This window comes from Anopheles stephensi, chromosome 2, assembly GCF_013141755.1.
Source record: "Anopheles stephensi strain Indian chromosome 2, UCI_ANSTEP_V1.0, whole genome shotgun sequence".
Classification (NCBI taxonomy): Eukaryota; Metazoa; Arthropoda; class Insecta; order Diptera; family Culicidae; genus Anopheles; species Anopheles stephensi.
In genome coordinates, this window is record NC_050202.1 from 55,178,267 (window position 1) to 55,195,532 (window position 17,266).

The 17,266-nt window shown below is 45.0% G+C and overlaps 3 protein-coding genes across 7 annotated transcripts in view; 2 read left to right on the forward strand and 1 right to left on the reverse strand.

Moving 5' to 3' along the window:
- Positions 1–13: 13 nt before the first annotated feature.
- On the forward strand, positions 14–2,455 carry LOC118502825 (protein penguin). The gene is made up of 3 exons (XM_036035501.1): positions 14–1,647; positions 1,720–1,922; positions 2,015–2,455. The coding sequence occupies exons 1-3, from the start codon at positions 150–152 to the stop codon at positions 2,363–2,365; spliced, it is 2,052 nt and encodes a 683-aa protein (XP_035891394.1). The 5' UTR covers positions 14–149; the 3' UTR covers positions 2,366–2,455.
- On the reverse strand, positions 2,439–3,397 carry LOC118502831 (putative peptidyl-prolyl cis-trans isomerase dodo). Its single transcript, XM_036035506.1, has 3 exons — positions 3,128–3,397; positions 2,966–3,048; positions 2,439–2,889 (listed from the first exon to the last, which is right to left on the reverse strand). Exons 1-3 carry the CDS (start codon positions 3,186–3,188, stop codon positions 2,548–2,550), a joined length of 486 nt encoding a protein of 161 aa, XP_035891399.1. The 5' UTR covers positions 3,189–3,397; the 3' UTR covers positions 2,439–2,547.
- Positions 3,398–3,911: 514 nt separating this feature from the next.
- Positions 3,912–17,266, forward strand: part of LOC118502821 (dedicator of cytokinesis protein 2) — a 36,813-nt gene continuing 23,458 nt past the window's right edge. For 2 of the 5 annotated variants that reach the window (XR_004905088.1, XM_036035490.1), the window contains exon 1: positions 3,912–4,528. Coding sequence is in view for 4 of the 5 variants with exons in the window: in XM_036035490.1 (XP_035891383.1) it covers positions 4,486–4,528 (43 nt within the window). In the remaining variant the exon portion in view is untranslated. The remainder of the gene's footprint in view (positions 4,529–17,266) is intronic. The other 3 variants (XM_036035488.1, XM_036035489.1, XM_036035487.1) reach the window with 2 other exon arrangements.

Consider the following 17,266-nt stretch of genomic DNA (forward strand, 5'->3'; position numbering starts at 1 on the left):
TCGGATCTGTCAACACGTGCTGTCATCGTGGTGCGCCGCTGCCCAAGAAAACGTGTTTTTGTTGATCGTAACCGCTGCTGGAAAACGCATTTATTTTGTAAAAGAAGCGAAATTTAGTTCGATAACTCCTTCACATACCTGGTACAATCATGATTCAAACAAAGAAACGATCGGTATCGTCGTCCGAAAATGGTGCGTCAGACAAACCGGTGAAAAAGCTCAAGAAAGATTCCGCAACCAAACCGGCCGACACAAAACCGAAAGTGAAGACACTCAAAAAGGACGGCACGGTAAAGCCGAGCTTTAGCAAACCTGCAGGGAAATTTCAGAAGAAAACCTCACCCTCCGCCGGTGGCGGTAAGCCGGGTGAAAAGGTGGAGAAGAAACCGTTCGTCGCCAATACGCCCGAATCGAAGAAAGAGTACTGGAATGGGTTGAAGGCGAAGCAGAAGGAACTTCGCCAGCAACGTCGCCAGAACAAATCGAAGGAACTGTACGAGCTGAGCGTGAGTGCGAAGAAAATCTACGAAAAGTTGAAGCGCAAGACGGCCGAAGGCAAGGAGGAGCTGGTGCAGAAGCTGCACGAGCTGCTGGGCAAAGAGAATGCGTACGCGAAGATCGCCACCTCGCACGATACGGCCCGTGTCATCCAGTGCATGATCAAGAACGCGTCGGAAGAGATCCGGGATCAGATCGCGAGCAGCCTGATGCCGTGCGTGGTCGATCTGGCAACGTCCAAGTACGGGCATCACTGCGTTACCAGCTTGTTCAAGCACGGCTCGAAGCACCTGTGGGCTCGGGTGGTGGACGCGATCATAAAGGACGTTCTGAAGATGGTCAATCATACGTTTTCGAGCGCGATCGTAGACAGTGCGTACAACGAGTACGCGACCAACGAGCAGCGCAGCTTTATGCGGCAAGCGTTCTACTCCGAGCTGTACAAGTTGGACAAGGATCGAACGGTGCACGCGATGAAGGATTGCTGGAAGACGAACGCGTACATGAAGACGAGCGTGCTGTCGACGGTGAAGGAACATCTGGTGCATGCTGCAAACAAGAAGCTAACGGACAACAGTTTGCTGCACGCGCTGTTGATGGAGTTTCTCGAGGAAGCGGGCACCACCGAACGGTCAGAGGTGATGGAACTCTACATCCCACTGTTGGCATCGATTTCAAGCACCCGGGACGGTACCGGCGCGGCAATCTACTGCTTCCTGCACTCGGTCGTAAAAGATCGCCGTGCTGCCCTGAAAGCCATGAAGCCGTACATCGAAAAGCTGTCCATTCACGAGCATGGCCACCGGTTGATTATGTGCATACTGAACTGCTACGACGATACGGTCACACTGGGCAAGCAAGTCATCGCTCCCATCATGGAGCAGGTGGAAACGATCGTGGGCAGCGGGGAATGGGGCCGCAAGGTGGTCGGGTGGATTTTCTCACCCGACGACAAAGATTTGCTCCATCCGACGCAGATCGAGCTGCTGAACGGGTACCTGGAGCACAGCAAGAAGGATAAGGAAGTTCGCCGCAAGGAGGTGTTTGCTGCCGCCAAGGAAACGTTCTGCAAGCAGATGGAAAGCAATGCGAGCTTTTGGTTGCGGGGCGGTCACACCGCCCTCCTGACAGCGTCTATTCTCAAAAACTGTACGTTTGATCGTATGTGGGAATGCGAGTTCAAGGACCGTTTTTAATTAAAATCCTTCCATTTTGTCACAGTCCAAGGCGAAGAATTGGCCCAGTTGCATCGTGCACTAGCGAAGGTGGTGTGCGACCCCGACTGGAAGGTGCACGAGAACGAAATCAATCTCGACGGGTCCATCCTGTCGCTGGAAGTGGACAAAAAGCCGAAGGAAAACGTTACGCCAGGCACGGAGCGCAAGATAAAGAAGATCAAAAAGAGCCCATTTGAGGAGGATAAAGTAAGTTTCGTCGTCTAATGTTTATTGCTTTTCTGGTTGAGTTCTGGCACATCGTTTAACGTGTGTGTGTGTGTTGTTCTATTGCTTTCCAGGCAGCGGCTCGCGAGAAACAGCTAGCCTCAAATCCGCTGATAAACGGGCTCGAGCATGCTGGTATACATATTGCGCTGAAGAAAATGATCAAACAAGATCAGGAAAAGCGCCAGCTGGCCGGTGAAGACGTTTCCCAGTTCGGGTTTGCGATCGTGGAGGAATTGACCGTTGAGCATGCCGGCACGTGGATCGGTCAGAATCGGCCCTCCTTTCTGCTGTTGCTAATATTCGAAAATTCCACCGACGAAGTGCAGCAAATGTTGAGGAAAAAGCTTGTACCGCTTAAGAAGGAACTAAAAGCACAGAAACATACGGGCGGTAAGCTGTTGGCGGAGAAACTGAAGCTGTAGGGGAAGAATATGCACACACTGCCTTAGATGTGGATGTGTGTGTGTGTGGTTGGTATAAAAGAAAAAATAAATATAAATTCGAACTCAAAAGATGGATTTTTAATTTTGCTCTGTTGCTGCCGCTAGTTCGTGCTGTGCCAAGCACCTGAAACAAAATCAACCAGCCGGAGCGTGCCAGCTGTCTATTTTAACCGCAGAATCAGATGAACGCCCGAATCCGTATCGACAATATCGGACATATCGCCCACTTTCAGCGCAAACGCCGCATCCTCGAACGGTTTCTGCATCATGCCACGCTTGAACATGCCCAAATCGCCACCCCGCTTGGCCGAGCTACAGTCCGAGTATCGTTGGGCCAGCTCCTGGAGCGTCGATTCGTTGGAATTTATTTTTTTACGGTACGATTCGAGTATTTCGATCGCCTCCTCCTTGCTGCGCGTAATGTTTTCCTCTCGCCACGAGCTCGGCCGGCGGGATTTGTTATGTTTCACGAGCAGATGTGCACACTGCACCTCATGTGGTTCCTGCAGGGGGGAACAGCATTCCGGGTTAGAGACAATTTTTCGCGTCCACGTCTGGGCGATCGTGCCGCCCACTTACATTAGTGTTAGCCGGTTCTGCCGGTGCCGTAGGAGGATCCCACTGCGATTCTTTGGTGTACACGTTGAGATAGTAAGTCATTCCTGTGCGGGGGAAAACAAAAACATTGCGTGATTACGCTGGATTGGTGCGCTGTGTGTGCGCTTCATCCGATTTCCATACCTGTGGAACGGCTGGTACGCTTTTCCCATCCTTCCGGGACCGTTTCCTGACCGTCGGACATGTTTACACTGCAAATAGCCTAACAAATGCTTCCCTGCAAACCGACCGTAACACTTTGCAACAGCTTAAGCACTATAATAAACGCAGGATAGCGGAAATCGTGAGGGAGAGCTACGTTTAAGTTATAATTTCGGGATTTTTCTGTGTTTTCCAGTCCGCTTTTCAGGATGCGTGCATTTGCAACAATATTTTTTGACAGATGTGATCCGAGCGATACCCTGGCAGCAAGTTTTGTAGCTCAATTTGAAATGGTGCGCTCAGATAGCCATAATGAGCTCTGAGTGTTGTGAGAATATTCGTGAGATCTTCACTGAAAAAAATGAAACATTGGTGGTATATTAAGGGAAAAATATCATTGTTAGACGAATAATGATGAGTAAAAAGTGTGTGGAAAAAAGGTAAGCTTAATTTCCATCCAAAGCTCCAAAAGCGTTCAATGTTAAATAAAGCTGATCGGACCTTTCCTTTTACAATAAGCTATTTGAGCCTATTAAAAGGGACCAATAATTGAGATTTTTTCTCTAGACATACGATACAGAAAATATTACAGAAACTTACTATCGAAAACACTCGCGAATTGCCATTATTCCGCTTCCAATTCACCCAAGCTAAAACATGAGAATTCTCACAGCTCACAAAAACTCACCGCGTGTGTGAAGTGCTAGCAGCATCGCGCTACTTGGGTATCGTACTCGTGCTGTCAAACCACCCCGCGAAGCCGAAGCCGATATGCAAAGCCCAACGTCAAAAGCAGTTGTCACTTCGTCGCGAGCGGACGTGCGTGTTTGTGGTTTCGCTGTTCCGTAAAATCCTCCCCCCAGATTTATGCTGCGGGAGGCCCGGTTGTTTTCTTTTTTTTTTGTTTTTGGTGTTTTGTTTCGCCCGCGCGATAAATGAGTGTGTGTGTGAGTGTGCAACGACGATAAACGAACCTGCCACTGCTTTTAATAATACTACCGTGTCGCAGTTGTGCTGTTGTTCCGTGCAATGGTGTATATGATTACAAATTGTGTGTAGGTGTGTGCGTGTGCGTGGTGCAAGTTTGCGTCTTGTTGAGTTATGCACCGAATTTAATAAAAAAATATATATAAAGAAATAAAAGGTGCAATCAAGTGCAATGTGCAATGTAGATAAAGCAATGCAATTAAGCAAATCAGTGCAAGATGTGCGTACGAAATAGTGAAAAGTAACTTGTGTGTGACAACAACAGGCTTAAGTTAGCAAAACAGTGATCGAAATATTCTCATCCTGCCTGGAGCTGTCGGAGCGTACCGGAATCGTAAACAACATTCGCCAGGATGACGGTCTGGAGTCGAGTGCCGGCACATTTCCTTGCCATCGGTACGTTCAATCGATCCTTGCCGTTTTTAAACACATTTTCTCGATTAATTTCACTTAAAAACAGGGAAATAAAAAAAAAGCCATAAGTTGATAGTTTCAGAGCTGTGTTGTTTACCCTCCCATTTTTTTCATGCAACATAATGAGAAGCGCAAACATAAACACACCCAGTTGTGTGTTGGTGTGCGGTGCGCGTCCCGCGAAGGAAAAAGGGGAAGGGTCCGCCGCCGCAAAAGGGCGATGGCATTGAATAATAAACAAAATAGTAGCAGCGGGCAAACAAAACACCACCATCAACTACATAATGACCGGAAAGAACCTCGAACCAAAGTTGGGGAGTTGAAGTAAAAAAAAAGGAAAAAAAATATTGGCGCGCGATGCCAATTTGGAATTTAAGTGGAGGGAAAACCCCCGTCCACATACTGGCACTGGCAGGGGGTGAAAAGAAAATGGGGAAAAACTGCTGTGCTTTAAGCATAGAATAAGCATAGCAAATAAAGGGAAGTACATTGTTAGCCGCACAAGCAAGACCAAAATATCTTCGATGCGGCCAATTTAGGCTTAATATTTGTGGGGCCCGCATTTTTAGCAACTCCCGTTTTATAAGGCACGAACGTGCTGAAGTGATCGATCAGTAAGGCCCTTTTCGCGATTGATCTTTACTCTTCGAACGTTCTCGAGCACACGACTGATTGGAAGAAACATTTCTTACTCACCGTCGTCGCGTGCTGATGATTTCATGTTTTTGCCATGAAGCTCCGCGGCTCTGGGGCTGTCGTAGTAGTAGTAGGCCTCGGGATTGTTGTTACCATCGCAATTGGCGTTTATCTTCCAAGCGCCGTTGATGGTGTTGGTAGCGTTTCATTTGGTTTTTATTTCTCCTTATGCTTCCACCCTGATTGTACCTTCCGTTGGATTTATGTAATACGAATTGCTGGTTAGCTGGACCAGCATCCACCTGAGATTCTATTGTATGTACGCGCGCGCGCAATTAATGCCCAGAAGGTGCAATATCTATGTGTGTATGGTCAACTCACCCATCGTTGTGTTTTTGCTACTTTTGCAAACAGCGCAAATCAAAGTAACCTACCCTTATAGCAACTCACCCCCCAACACACCACCAAAGGTAGCCCACCACCACCATGATCGTCAAATCGCGTTACTATGTGCGTGCGCGCGATCGAATTCACAACCACCAGCAGCGTGAACGAAGCGGGCGGCATTCAAGTGCCGTCACGTAGAACAGGTTTTTCTGTGCTGTTCCCTATACCACCATCGGACCAAACCCACCCCCAGCCCTATACCACCCCGAGAATATACAATAAGGGATGCGCGATGGCAAAAGGGTTGTGCGCTGTGTATCGTACGTTCTTCGGAGGGTGGTTTCTTTTTTTCTCGCTCTCTGTCTGTCTGTCTATGGTTTCACCCACCATCCGTGTGCTGCGCAGGAAGATAAATTCCTTCGACATATCGGGAGCTTCATCCGGTCATCGGGACAACACTCCCCACTGTGGACGCTTTTGTTTGTAAACAAAGCATGCGTGTACGGTGCGTGGTTGGGACATGGGACAAGAAATCGGTGGCTTAAGAAATCGGTGGATATTTTTTTACAGAGTTCTTTAACAGTTCTTTTCCCAAAAATTAACTGATCTTAAATGTACAGAACTTTATCAGAAGCAAAATAAGAAGCAATGATAAACATTGAAAAATATAGGTAAACGAACCTAATCTCGATCTATTATTTAGTGATTAATTAGCGGAAAGCTGTAGAAAGAGATCTGTAAATCTCGTCCTGAAAGTCAAGCTATCAATTCTGTTCTAAGGTATCCTAATTTTTTGTTTGTTAATATTAATTTAGTACAAAACAACATAACAGATTTCGTGATTATATTAACAAGCAGTGGTCTACTAATTAATCCACCTCATCTTGACTATGGTTAGGATTAGTATGTTTTAGTCACATGTCCCAACTTAGTAAAAATAACGTCCAGAATGGCTTTGAAATATTTTTCCGTCTGGCTACGAAGGCTACGGATAAAATCGAGTCAAGGAAGCCATAAATGGCAGACCCAGACCCAAAGCCAAAAAGAAGTTATTTTTAACAAGAATAACTTCAAAGATTGTAGGATCGTAAATGTTTTTTTGAAAAATTGCTTGAGTCCAAGCTAAAGGATAAACAACCTTTAAAAGTTAAAAGTTCCTTTAGACTTGACAAAGACAGACATCCATCAAGGTTTTTTTTTGTGTATCCTTGCGGATTGTTAAGTCCTTGAAGACTACCGTACAATACTGATCTTCCACAGATTCAGTATGTTGTTCCATCAGGTCCGTGTTAAATTCGCTCCCAAAACTTCACATTTCCAACGTGGAACGATGAACATCGGACATCGGACCAGAGATCTACTGAAAAAAGCATAAGCGAATCGGCCTATTAGCTGACCGATTTAATTTTGTTCATGCTGCAACTGAGGAAAAAATTCTAAGAAAAAAAAAATTCTAGGACGTGTCTTAAACTCTCTCGTCCTATGATTAGCTAGCCAATAAGCAAACAAAAACCATTGTTTTAAGCTAAACACAGAACATTTTCCAGTATATTAGCCCTAAAAAAATTATCCTTGATCTGTGAAATCTAGCATAAAAACCATGTCATGCTTTCATGTCATGAAAGCAATCAAAGATAAATATGCTTTTTTGTCGAATAAATGTTGACTCTTTCGCGGAGCCGTTCTGTGGAAGCCAAAATGTCACACAGGTTCGTGGGAAACAGTGGGAAAAAATTCCCTTTTTCTTCCCATTCTCCTTTTCACTTTGCCTTTTTTATATCCCTGCCTGGATTTGTGCCTGGACGAATGTCGGACGCACGGATAAGGCGAGGGCCCGATAATTGCAGTTACAGTCCTTTTTTCCCACCTCATCGTTTCCATTTTCGAGATGTTATGTTTAAATCCCTCATCGCATTGGGAAACGGTTCTGGCCAGCTGGTTGCAGGCCGAAATTATTCTACAGTTTGTTTGGTGGTATGTTTCGGTCTCGTCCTTCCCAACTTTGCGCTTTGCTTTTTCAAGGATTTCTTTCGCATTTTGCTTTTTGGCGGGTGCGTTAAAGCGGGTGGTTTTATTTAATCAACAGTTGGTTGATTTATGTTACCAGTAAATATTATTATTCGTATGATCGGGATTATCCCATATGCTAAGTAAGGCTCCTATTAGCATTGGAAGCCCCCCGGGCGATGGTCAATAATGTGGCTACGCTAGATGAATTTCACGAGCTCATGTCACTTAAATTTATTACCATTCCACACTCATTCATTCATCCCTCAATGGAGTGAGCTAGCAGTGAGACTCCCGTCCCAAGACAGCCCCCCACACACACACGCGCTCGGGGCGATGAAATGTCAAGTTTAATTGAATTATTACAACATTCCACAGTTGTGGACAGCTCACTCTCTCCCACATATGCTGCATCATAATCATTGTAGCTGACTTTTCGGTCCTCGGTCGGTCCTCCATGTGTTCCCGATGATGGCGAGTGCATTTGTTCTTCGATTCACTTGCCTGCTCCGTGTCTGATGGGCTGATTGTTGTCTGCCGATGCAAAGCGGCACATTCTAGATTCGTCTCGAAATTGTGTTTGATGAAGTGTTTTAAATTTGTTCGTCTTTCCTACCACATCCCATTCGTGCGATGAGCCGTTGATCGGTGCGATCTTTGGTGACCGGCAGAAAACACAGAAGCAACAAACAGTACGGGGAGCATCTTCAGTAACGCACCGCAAAACCAGTTTAATCAGATGAAATTCCATCGGAGGAATTTCCGCACAAAGCAATCCCTTGAAGTTCCTTATCAATCGTTTCGGGTTGAGAGAATTTGTCACCGTAATATATGGTATCGCGACCTTTTCGACGAAGTTCTCGAAGACAACAGGAAGTAACAAACACACGCACGAGAAAAGTTGGAACTGGAATCATCGACCTGGGGACAAAAAATCATCCCATCATCAAATCATTACATTTGACTGATTAGCTTTCTAGCTTTGAGGCAGCTCGCTTGTCGTTGGATCGCTTCTTGTGCTGACCCGTAGTGACCTTTTTGGTTGGTTCCTCATCATCATCGTGCTTCGAATTTGTTACTTTGAACCTCCCCCTTTGAAGCCATACGCCGAGTTGTCTGTTGAAACTTCTCGACTTTCGTTGACGTGCGACAAGGGACAAACGAACAAAAAATTGATTTTGTTAATCACCAACATCGTCGTTGCAATCATGGATTTTGTTTTTCCAACGGCTTTCTTTGCCATCCTATATTGAGGTTGAAGAAAACTGGCTTCAGTCCACAATGTCCACCAAATCAGTCGCAAAAGCGTATGAGTCACTGTTTACTTTCTTTTTGCGCGATCTGATACACGTACGAAGAAGTCGTTAGACAAGGGATGATGATGGTATGAATCATATGTGAGAGTGAAGTGCTTCTAGCAATAATACGCGACAGGTAAAATGCTATTTTTGAGGCAGCGTTAGTGTAAAAAAAGCGTCTTTCTTGAGGGTTTTTTTGTGTGCACACGTTCTTGGAATTCTTTCGAACAAAATGTCCAACTTCACAAACATTCATTACCATAGCAACGTGGACAGGGTTTTTATGCAACAATTGGGAAATTTTGTTTCTGCTTCTGCTGTCACCATAGTAACCATCGACAGGGGTTTGTTTGTTGTCGTTTTCTTTCATAAATATTTTTTTCGATTTAACAACAAGTGTTTGTTGTACCACCATGTTGGTTGCTAAAGCAAAGGAAGCAAGACGAAGTTGGATAAATTTGCATTTGTTTGTACTACAGAACTGCGCAAGAGGAGGCGGCTAACATCCGAGATGAGGGTTTCGCTTGACTTGAATCATACACACGAGGATCAAATCTGGATAATGTGCAGATCGGCTTCTTTACCAGTAAGCCATTTGGAATATACACCGTCTCTTAGCCCTTTTTGATGGACTAGCTATATTTTTTTTTTCAACCTGGCACTTGACAGGGCCCCATCTGAAATTTGCAAAAATCAGAGCAGAGTCTTAGGATCATATTCTATAAGTCAAACCAAATCATGGCATAGTCTGATAATATAGACAACATTGGTTTGAAGATCTCTAATATAGTAGCAGAAGCTTATGGATGGACCATGTTCTTCTTCTTTCTTGGTCAAACGATATCTTAGGTCATATAAGCCTGTCATTTCTGGCTTACAAGACTTATTGTTACCGCATAGTTGGATAGTCAGTCCTCTCTATGGGAGAATGGTCTATATGGGATTTGAACATCGGTCCTGTCGTGTGAAGACCGGCGCCGCAGTCGTATCTACCACCGGGCCCATCCAATGATGGACCATCCAAGCGGCGTATCAGCTCTGCCTATCCTGGGAACTGAAATCTACACTTATGTTCTCAGTCAGCACCAGAACTCATACACAGCACTCTGATATGGAGTATACAGATATAGATTCTGTCCAATACCCTCTTAGGCGAAAAAGAGACGCTCAAGGTGTTTTTTGGCGTATGTAAGGGAAAGCCAACGGAAAGGCTGACAGGATCATGAGGACTTGGAGTGGTACGAGATTCTAGCTATTTTTCATAGACTAAAATCTTCACGAAGGGTCATGTCAGGAGAATGGCACTAGACGACCCTTTTCGTAAATTTGATGGCGAGCGCCAATTACTAGAGTTATCGCTACTAAGCCATCGAAAATATTCTATTCAATTCTTCTCCGATTGTGTGATATTTCAACACACTTAAAACAAGTGCACCAATTTGTGTGTCATATTTTGGCAATCGTGCCTTGTGACATAAACCGCAACTTCTCATAATGCATTTTTTCATTGCCGTAGAACGAGCTTAAGCTCTCCCGGACTGAAAAGAGTTTCTTAGAAGGCTAAACAGTTGAGTGTTTTTGTTGCTGCATTTACCTTCATGATTAAACGTTGAATTGTTCACCCGCTGACCTGTTTCTATGCTGCCTGGTGCAATCAAGCTACGCGCAATAATGCTGTGTGTGCTGAGAAGGTCGTCGTCCCAATGCATTGGGTGAACAAAAAACTATAAGCTCCCATTCCCACACGATGCTGCACAGCAATGCACTGAAATCGAAAGGCAGTGCAACATGCACAGCGTTCATGAGATGGTAGAAGCCGTAAAAGATGGTTTCACTCGGCGGGAGAGCATCACACCGAACGGCGTTGTGATGAAGGTCTTGCCGTGCCGGCAGGGCAAAACATTTCATCCATCAATCGGCCCTCTACCACCAACGGCACGGAAACCCAAACGGATGGCGGCCTCCGGCTCAAACTGAGCTCAACTTGAATGATGAATCAGTGATGAACTTGAAAACTGTAAAAGTTTGTGCTGTCCGTCCGTGTTCCATTTCACCAGCACCGGCTGACGGCTCTGGCCTTAATCCGGTTGGTTTTTTCTTCTTCTCGCGGATAGCTACAAGAAGTTCCTTCTAGTATAATTGGCATTTTTAAGCAACACTTGCAATTTCAGACAATTTGTTGCCTTGCTGCCGATCGTCAGCCACTCAAACGTTTTAATTGGCGGGCTTTTTGGGGCCGAAGACCTTCCGGCCGAAAGGTGTCAATATATTCTGCAGAATTTCATTTTGTTTGGCTCCGGCATTGGTCGCACACCAGTACGCGGCGGTATTGGCAGCATCGTCAGCAAGGCCAACAACTGTAAGGGAAAATTTTGCACAAAAAAAAGCATAAAAACACAACCCCGTTTACACATCGTTCGTTCAATGCCGTCGTTATCGGAGGCCTCACTCACCAGTGAAGATACGATTTTGTCCACCTCAACCACTGGCAAACTGATTCCATTGGATGTCGATAACGTTGGAAAATCTTTGCCACCACTGATAAACGCCAGATAAGATAGGGGGTGAATGTAACAAAGGGTACGCACACGGCCGTTCGTTCTGTGTGACGCCCCAAGGCAGTTGTGCGAACGAAATTGAATTCATTGCGAAAAAACAATCCTCTGCCAATAATATTCGATGGTTAAAGTCTCCTGTATTTAAAATATTTTATATGTAAGACATGAAGAACTCAAAGCCACTCGGTCGCCTCAAATATCGCAACGTCAGTAACTTTGCGTTGTCTTTCGATTACTGTTACTGGCCGCTTGCCTCAATTGATTCTAGTGAGGGAACAGTTTATGTTGCTTTTGTCTGCTTTTTTGTGGCGGCCACACATTCTTTTGTGGACCAAATGCTTCTTGGGGTTGTGTTCGATTTAGACTGCTTTTAATTCAATAATCGTTGCCGGACATTTAATCAGACTCTGCGTAGGATGTGAACTACTTCTCACAATCTTGTGATGCATCCACCCTTTCAGTCATCGGTTCTTGGGCAACTAAATCGTCTGTTCGATTTCCTTCGTGTCTTGTAACGGCTATATTTTAATATCAAAATCACTTGAACATAATTCCAACTTTAAATTAAAATCTGTACCATTTATCCACAAGTCAGGATTAATTAAGAGACAATGGTTTTAATTCCATCCACCTCAGCTCCGCTGCATCAGCGGTATCTAATAATAGAGTATGACCACCGCACACGAAAATTTGTGAGTCGGCGAATCGGGAATAATTATCCGTAATTTGCCTCCGGTGTGTTTTACCATCTGCCACCGACTGTCGATTCTCTCCCACCGGACTGATGTGTGCAAGAACTGACCAAGGCAAGCCAACCGGCAAACATTGTGCAGCATATTGTGCGTTACCATAAGATAATGCCATTAAAACGGAGCAACCCGACCCGTTCCTATCAATCGCATCCAGTTCCGCTAGCAAAAGGCGAAGGATGGCATGGTGGTCAATGCTCCCGGGCCGTCATCATCTTTACCATGTTCACGCATGAAATCCAGACACCGGAACACTGGCATCCGCTCTCTCTCCCCACACACACATAGACATAACTGCGTGCGTAATCATGCGCTCAGTATGTTTGGGGATGCGCGAACCACATGTTCTGTTGGACTCCCGATAGTTGCACTTCCTTTGCCTGACGAGCGGTGGTTGTCGGCGGCCCACATATGTGCTGCGTTCTTACAACTGTAGCATATTATACCCACTATCAGAAACTTTGCATAATAGGGCCCGAAAGAGCACCCGTTAGAAGCATCCCATTCTGTCTGTGTCTGCTCGCGTTCCAACGCGTCCTGTGTCCTGTGACCAACTCTTTCAGTGTTGGTGTTCGAGTGCCGGAACTCGGCACGAAATGCAACCACGTGTTGCATGGCTTTTTGTTTTCATTCGCGTACGTTCGTCGCCCTGGCGCACTCATTTGCATGAAATCTCGTTCGCCTTTTTTGGATCTTCTCATGTGCAGTGGGTCGTTTTTTGTGTTTTGGGATGATAAAATGCAAGTGCATGAGAAGCATTAATACGCCACACTGCCGTGCTGAAACGAGGGAGGGACAACGTAACTTCGAGCAGCAGGATGTTGATGCCTTTTTTTTAGTACCGTCCACACATTGGGTTTTGTTGTCCACGATTGTAATCAGACTCTGAAGTGTGGAAAATAAAGTTTCCAAAAAAAGAAAAACAACCAGGAAAAACTCTCACCCTCCAATGAGGTCTGCCATACTGCCCGAGAGATGATGAACGAATGGAGAGCCGAAGCATGATCTAACAAATAATCGCGATCGAGCTAATAACGTTGATCGTTATGTGAGCGTACAGTGTGCCAACACCATAAGGAAAGTGAACTGTAGCTGTGTTGGTGGGTGTATTATGAAATTGGTATTTTCGGTATTGATTATATCGTCGCCACAATTTGCCATTGTCGGACGGTCGGGTTTTAGACCCGGGAAAAGTGGTCCAGTCCGGTGTGTTTCCATGTTTCCTTTTTGCGATACCAGTCTTTATCGCGCCTTTGTCGGGAAGTAATTTTCGGCTCAAACGAGTTTATTTTGTTGCAGGGAGAGAGAGAGACATGTTTCCGGCCACTTCCGGTCGAACCGGCGCCACGAGGCTTTTGATGCACTTTCGGCGGCACAAGATTGCAACGGATAACGAAGGGTTTTTGTTAGCTGACGACATGCAAAGCATTTTTTTTCAGTAGATTTTTAGAGTTTTGTTACACTGTTCTTCGTTTTCATAATTTTAAACCATACTGGTTAAAATAAATGATCATGTTGAGAGAACACCAGATCAGCCGGCATTCCATGCCAGACCATCCGGAATCCCGAATTTGTATCACTTTTTCATCTGCCCAACTACTGCTGCTCCTCTACTCTGCCCACTTGTCATCGAGTTGGATATCTCCCTGAAGAGTAATTTTACCCGATCTTGATGATGGGCGATCACGACACGGTCACGGTACCATGAAAGTGAAAACGGCCGCACTGTGTCTCGTTAGGTTAGGTGGTGCCGCTGAAATGCCATTGCTTCACTGCGGTTGGTGTGAAGAACATTCGTCATTTGATCGTTGCAGAAGCATCGAAACATGTTGGTGAATGAGGGGGGCCCTCGAAAACGCTCGCTGGCCGGTGCGTGGTTCGCGATGCCTATGCCTAACAAGAAACCATTGAGAGGGTGGCAGGGCACACATGAAACTGTATTTCTTTAAATGTTTTGTGTCTTTTTTATTTAGACGACCCGGTGACATCGTTGATGGCGATGTCTTGTAGCGAACAAGCAAAAGGGTCTGTTCGGCCACGCCATCGTTAGCATTGGTCGTGTCTGTGGTAAAGGATGTGATGAAGGATTAATATATTATGGTGTCTGTTGCAAACCCCTCTTTCCGTTTGCTTCCCAACGAAGAGAAGAGATTTTTAAAAATCTTTCGAATCTAAAATGAAAACTGATTCCCAACCGTATGCGTATCCGGAATGGTTTTAGATTCAACGGTCGCCGCTCACGTGTGTCAGATACGATGAGTCAGAAGAAATGAAGTGGAACAAATACTGGATTATAGTTTGTAGAAACATTTTCTAGTTATGTTCATTAATTTTATCTAAATTTCCTTGAAATATGGAAATTATGTCAAACACTGTTCGTTACTGTACTTCACCGAATCGTCACACGGGGATATCATTTACTATTCAACGCACAGGTTGATCTACAGTTTGTAGCAACGATCACCGGTGTCGAGATCAGGTATTTCCATCGGGTGGCTCATCGAGGTGTAAATGATGATTCATCACACGATCGTGTACAATTGAAGGTCGTCCCCACTCAGAGTGTTATCCACTGTTGAATTAACTTGGAAACAACTATTAAAATGCTTCACTATTTTTGCAATCGTAACCGAAAGCGATTTAAAGCAGTGACTTATTTTAAATTGATTTTCGAATGTACACCAAACCATAAAGTCGAGCATTTACTGGTAGAGATTACAGAGCTCGTTAGTTGCTCGTACGACTCCCTCACAACATGTACTACAATTAAAGGGCACGAAGGGCGTTGTCAATAAAAAACTGTGGCCGTCTGATAGCAGCGCGACCTTCTGTTCAATGTCTTTCGTGCTATTCTCGTGCGCTTTACTCTCTTTTTGTACATTGGAAGTTGTCACAATTATACTTTTTTTTTTGGTTTAATATCAACCTGCTGACGAGTGTCTTCATGTCTCAAATTTTGCTAGCATATTGTGTTGCTGTGTGCGTGATATACGATACGGTTTTATGGTTATCATTCAGCTCATCTGGACGGCCACACCCTGGAAGTTCGTTTTTAGTTGGATGATGTTTCTTGATGAATAGATTTAGCGATGGCCTTGCTTCTCCTGCTAGCAGTGTGAAGTCTCGTTGCATGTACTACACGTTAATTTCGCTGTCAACCCGGTTCTGTGCGTGGGTTCTTTCGTTGTTCTATCGCAAGCCTTCGGTTTGGTTGTTATTGGAGCACCAAAAGACCCTAAGACGGTGGTTAACTTCAAGATAGGCTTTATACGAACGAAAACAATCGATCATTACGAGAAGTGATGAGCACACTGCAGCTCAAGCTCATAACCAAGTTATGTATTTCGTCTACTGTGCTGCCCATCTCCAAGCGCGCCCGGCAAGGGTGTGTCTATGGATATTTCTCTATTGCTTGTTTTGTTGCTGTTCACTGTTTTCCGACTGGTTCAAGCTCGGGATCGGGTTCGTTGGGAATTTCCATGTTTGGCAAACATAAACATTGTACAGTCTACAAGAGTGTTGCGTAGGATTCGAGTACGATAGTGCAATTTAGGCAGCTACAAACCTTCCTTTTTCAGTCCCCATTGAACCATTTTTGAAGAAAATAGTTGAGGAAGGGAATACAAAAATTTAAAACAAAATATTGACTTTCTTGTTCAGTTCCCCTCGAGGCTGTAGGGCTCTGTGTACGAAATGATACTGGACGAAACGATAATTCAGAGAGAAAATCAAACGGTTACCCTTGATCTCACTATCACTTCCCGACTGCCCGAGGTTCGTTAGATGCAACCCTCGGATAGCTGATAGAGGAGGTTCAGCTTTGATGGGAATACTGCTGTGCTGAAGAGGGCAAAACGAAGGAAGGCGTCGCTGGTGTGTCGCTACCGATCGTTTGTTTTCTACCCGCTTACATATATGTTTGCTTACCATATACCGACACATACAAGCTATTTTGTGCTGTTGCAGCACTGCAAATAGCTACCGGCATCTAATCAGCTCATTATCACCTTGACTGTGGTATTGCGAGACCACTGTTTGTGCTATCACAAAAATGAGTTCAGCTAGAGTTTTGAGTTGCTATTTTAGCCTATTCTAACCTAAAAAAAGATTTTCAGAAATTTCGAAGGATCCCGCAGAATCTTTGCTACCATCGCTTCCATCTCATTATTCGCAACCATCTTGAAATCTACAGAATGAAACATAAATACTAATGCATCAATGGTAATGCGGCGGCATTCCTGTGAAAAAGCCATAATCAGCAAAACATTGTGCGCCTCGTCCGCCGGCGACGAGAGTGATCAGCGTTCACATTTTCATCATTAACGATGGGTTTATGTTTATTCTATTAGCAAGCAAACATAATAATATTGTACCGCCGCGTCTCACGCTCCGTCCTTACGACATGGACGCTGGACAAATAACGCACCGAGACGAACCTTCAAGGACGATTCGCTGGAGAAGGATTCTACGGAGAGTGAGAGACCTCCCAGGATGAGCTTCGCCGCCTGTCCGCTGTCAAACAATCGTTAGAATGTTAAGTACGCATTTGACGCGAACGAAGAAGCACCGTTTCAAACTGATGTAACGGACACAGGTACATTACGTAAATACTTTACAATTCCCCGCCTCCGTAATCGTTTCCGTTCTTGCCGCTGGTGGAGTTGGTGGATGGATGAATTTTAACCCATTTAACCCATCCAATGGCGGTGAGTGGCAGACAAGCGACGAGATGGAACGACCTTCGCTAGAACAACGCAACGCAGAGCGACGCCCGTACATCTTTACCTAAGCCGCTGTGAAAATCGAGAGTAAACACAATAGGAATGAAGATGAAAATTCTCCCACACTTATCGGCTCGTCCCACATTTACCCTCGGTTCAGGGTTTGGGCAGGGTCTGTCACATTTTCCCACCGGTTTATAATACGCCACATGGTACGGCTCCGTTACGGGGCCTGCCAAAACTCTGTCCCACGTATCTCATTAGTTATGCATTTCTTTCCGTCCAACCTTTGCCGATTCAGTCCCAGTGTCCCGTGCTTTGGTCAGTTTTTCCTGACCGCTTGATGGAGCAAAAAAAAAAAAAC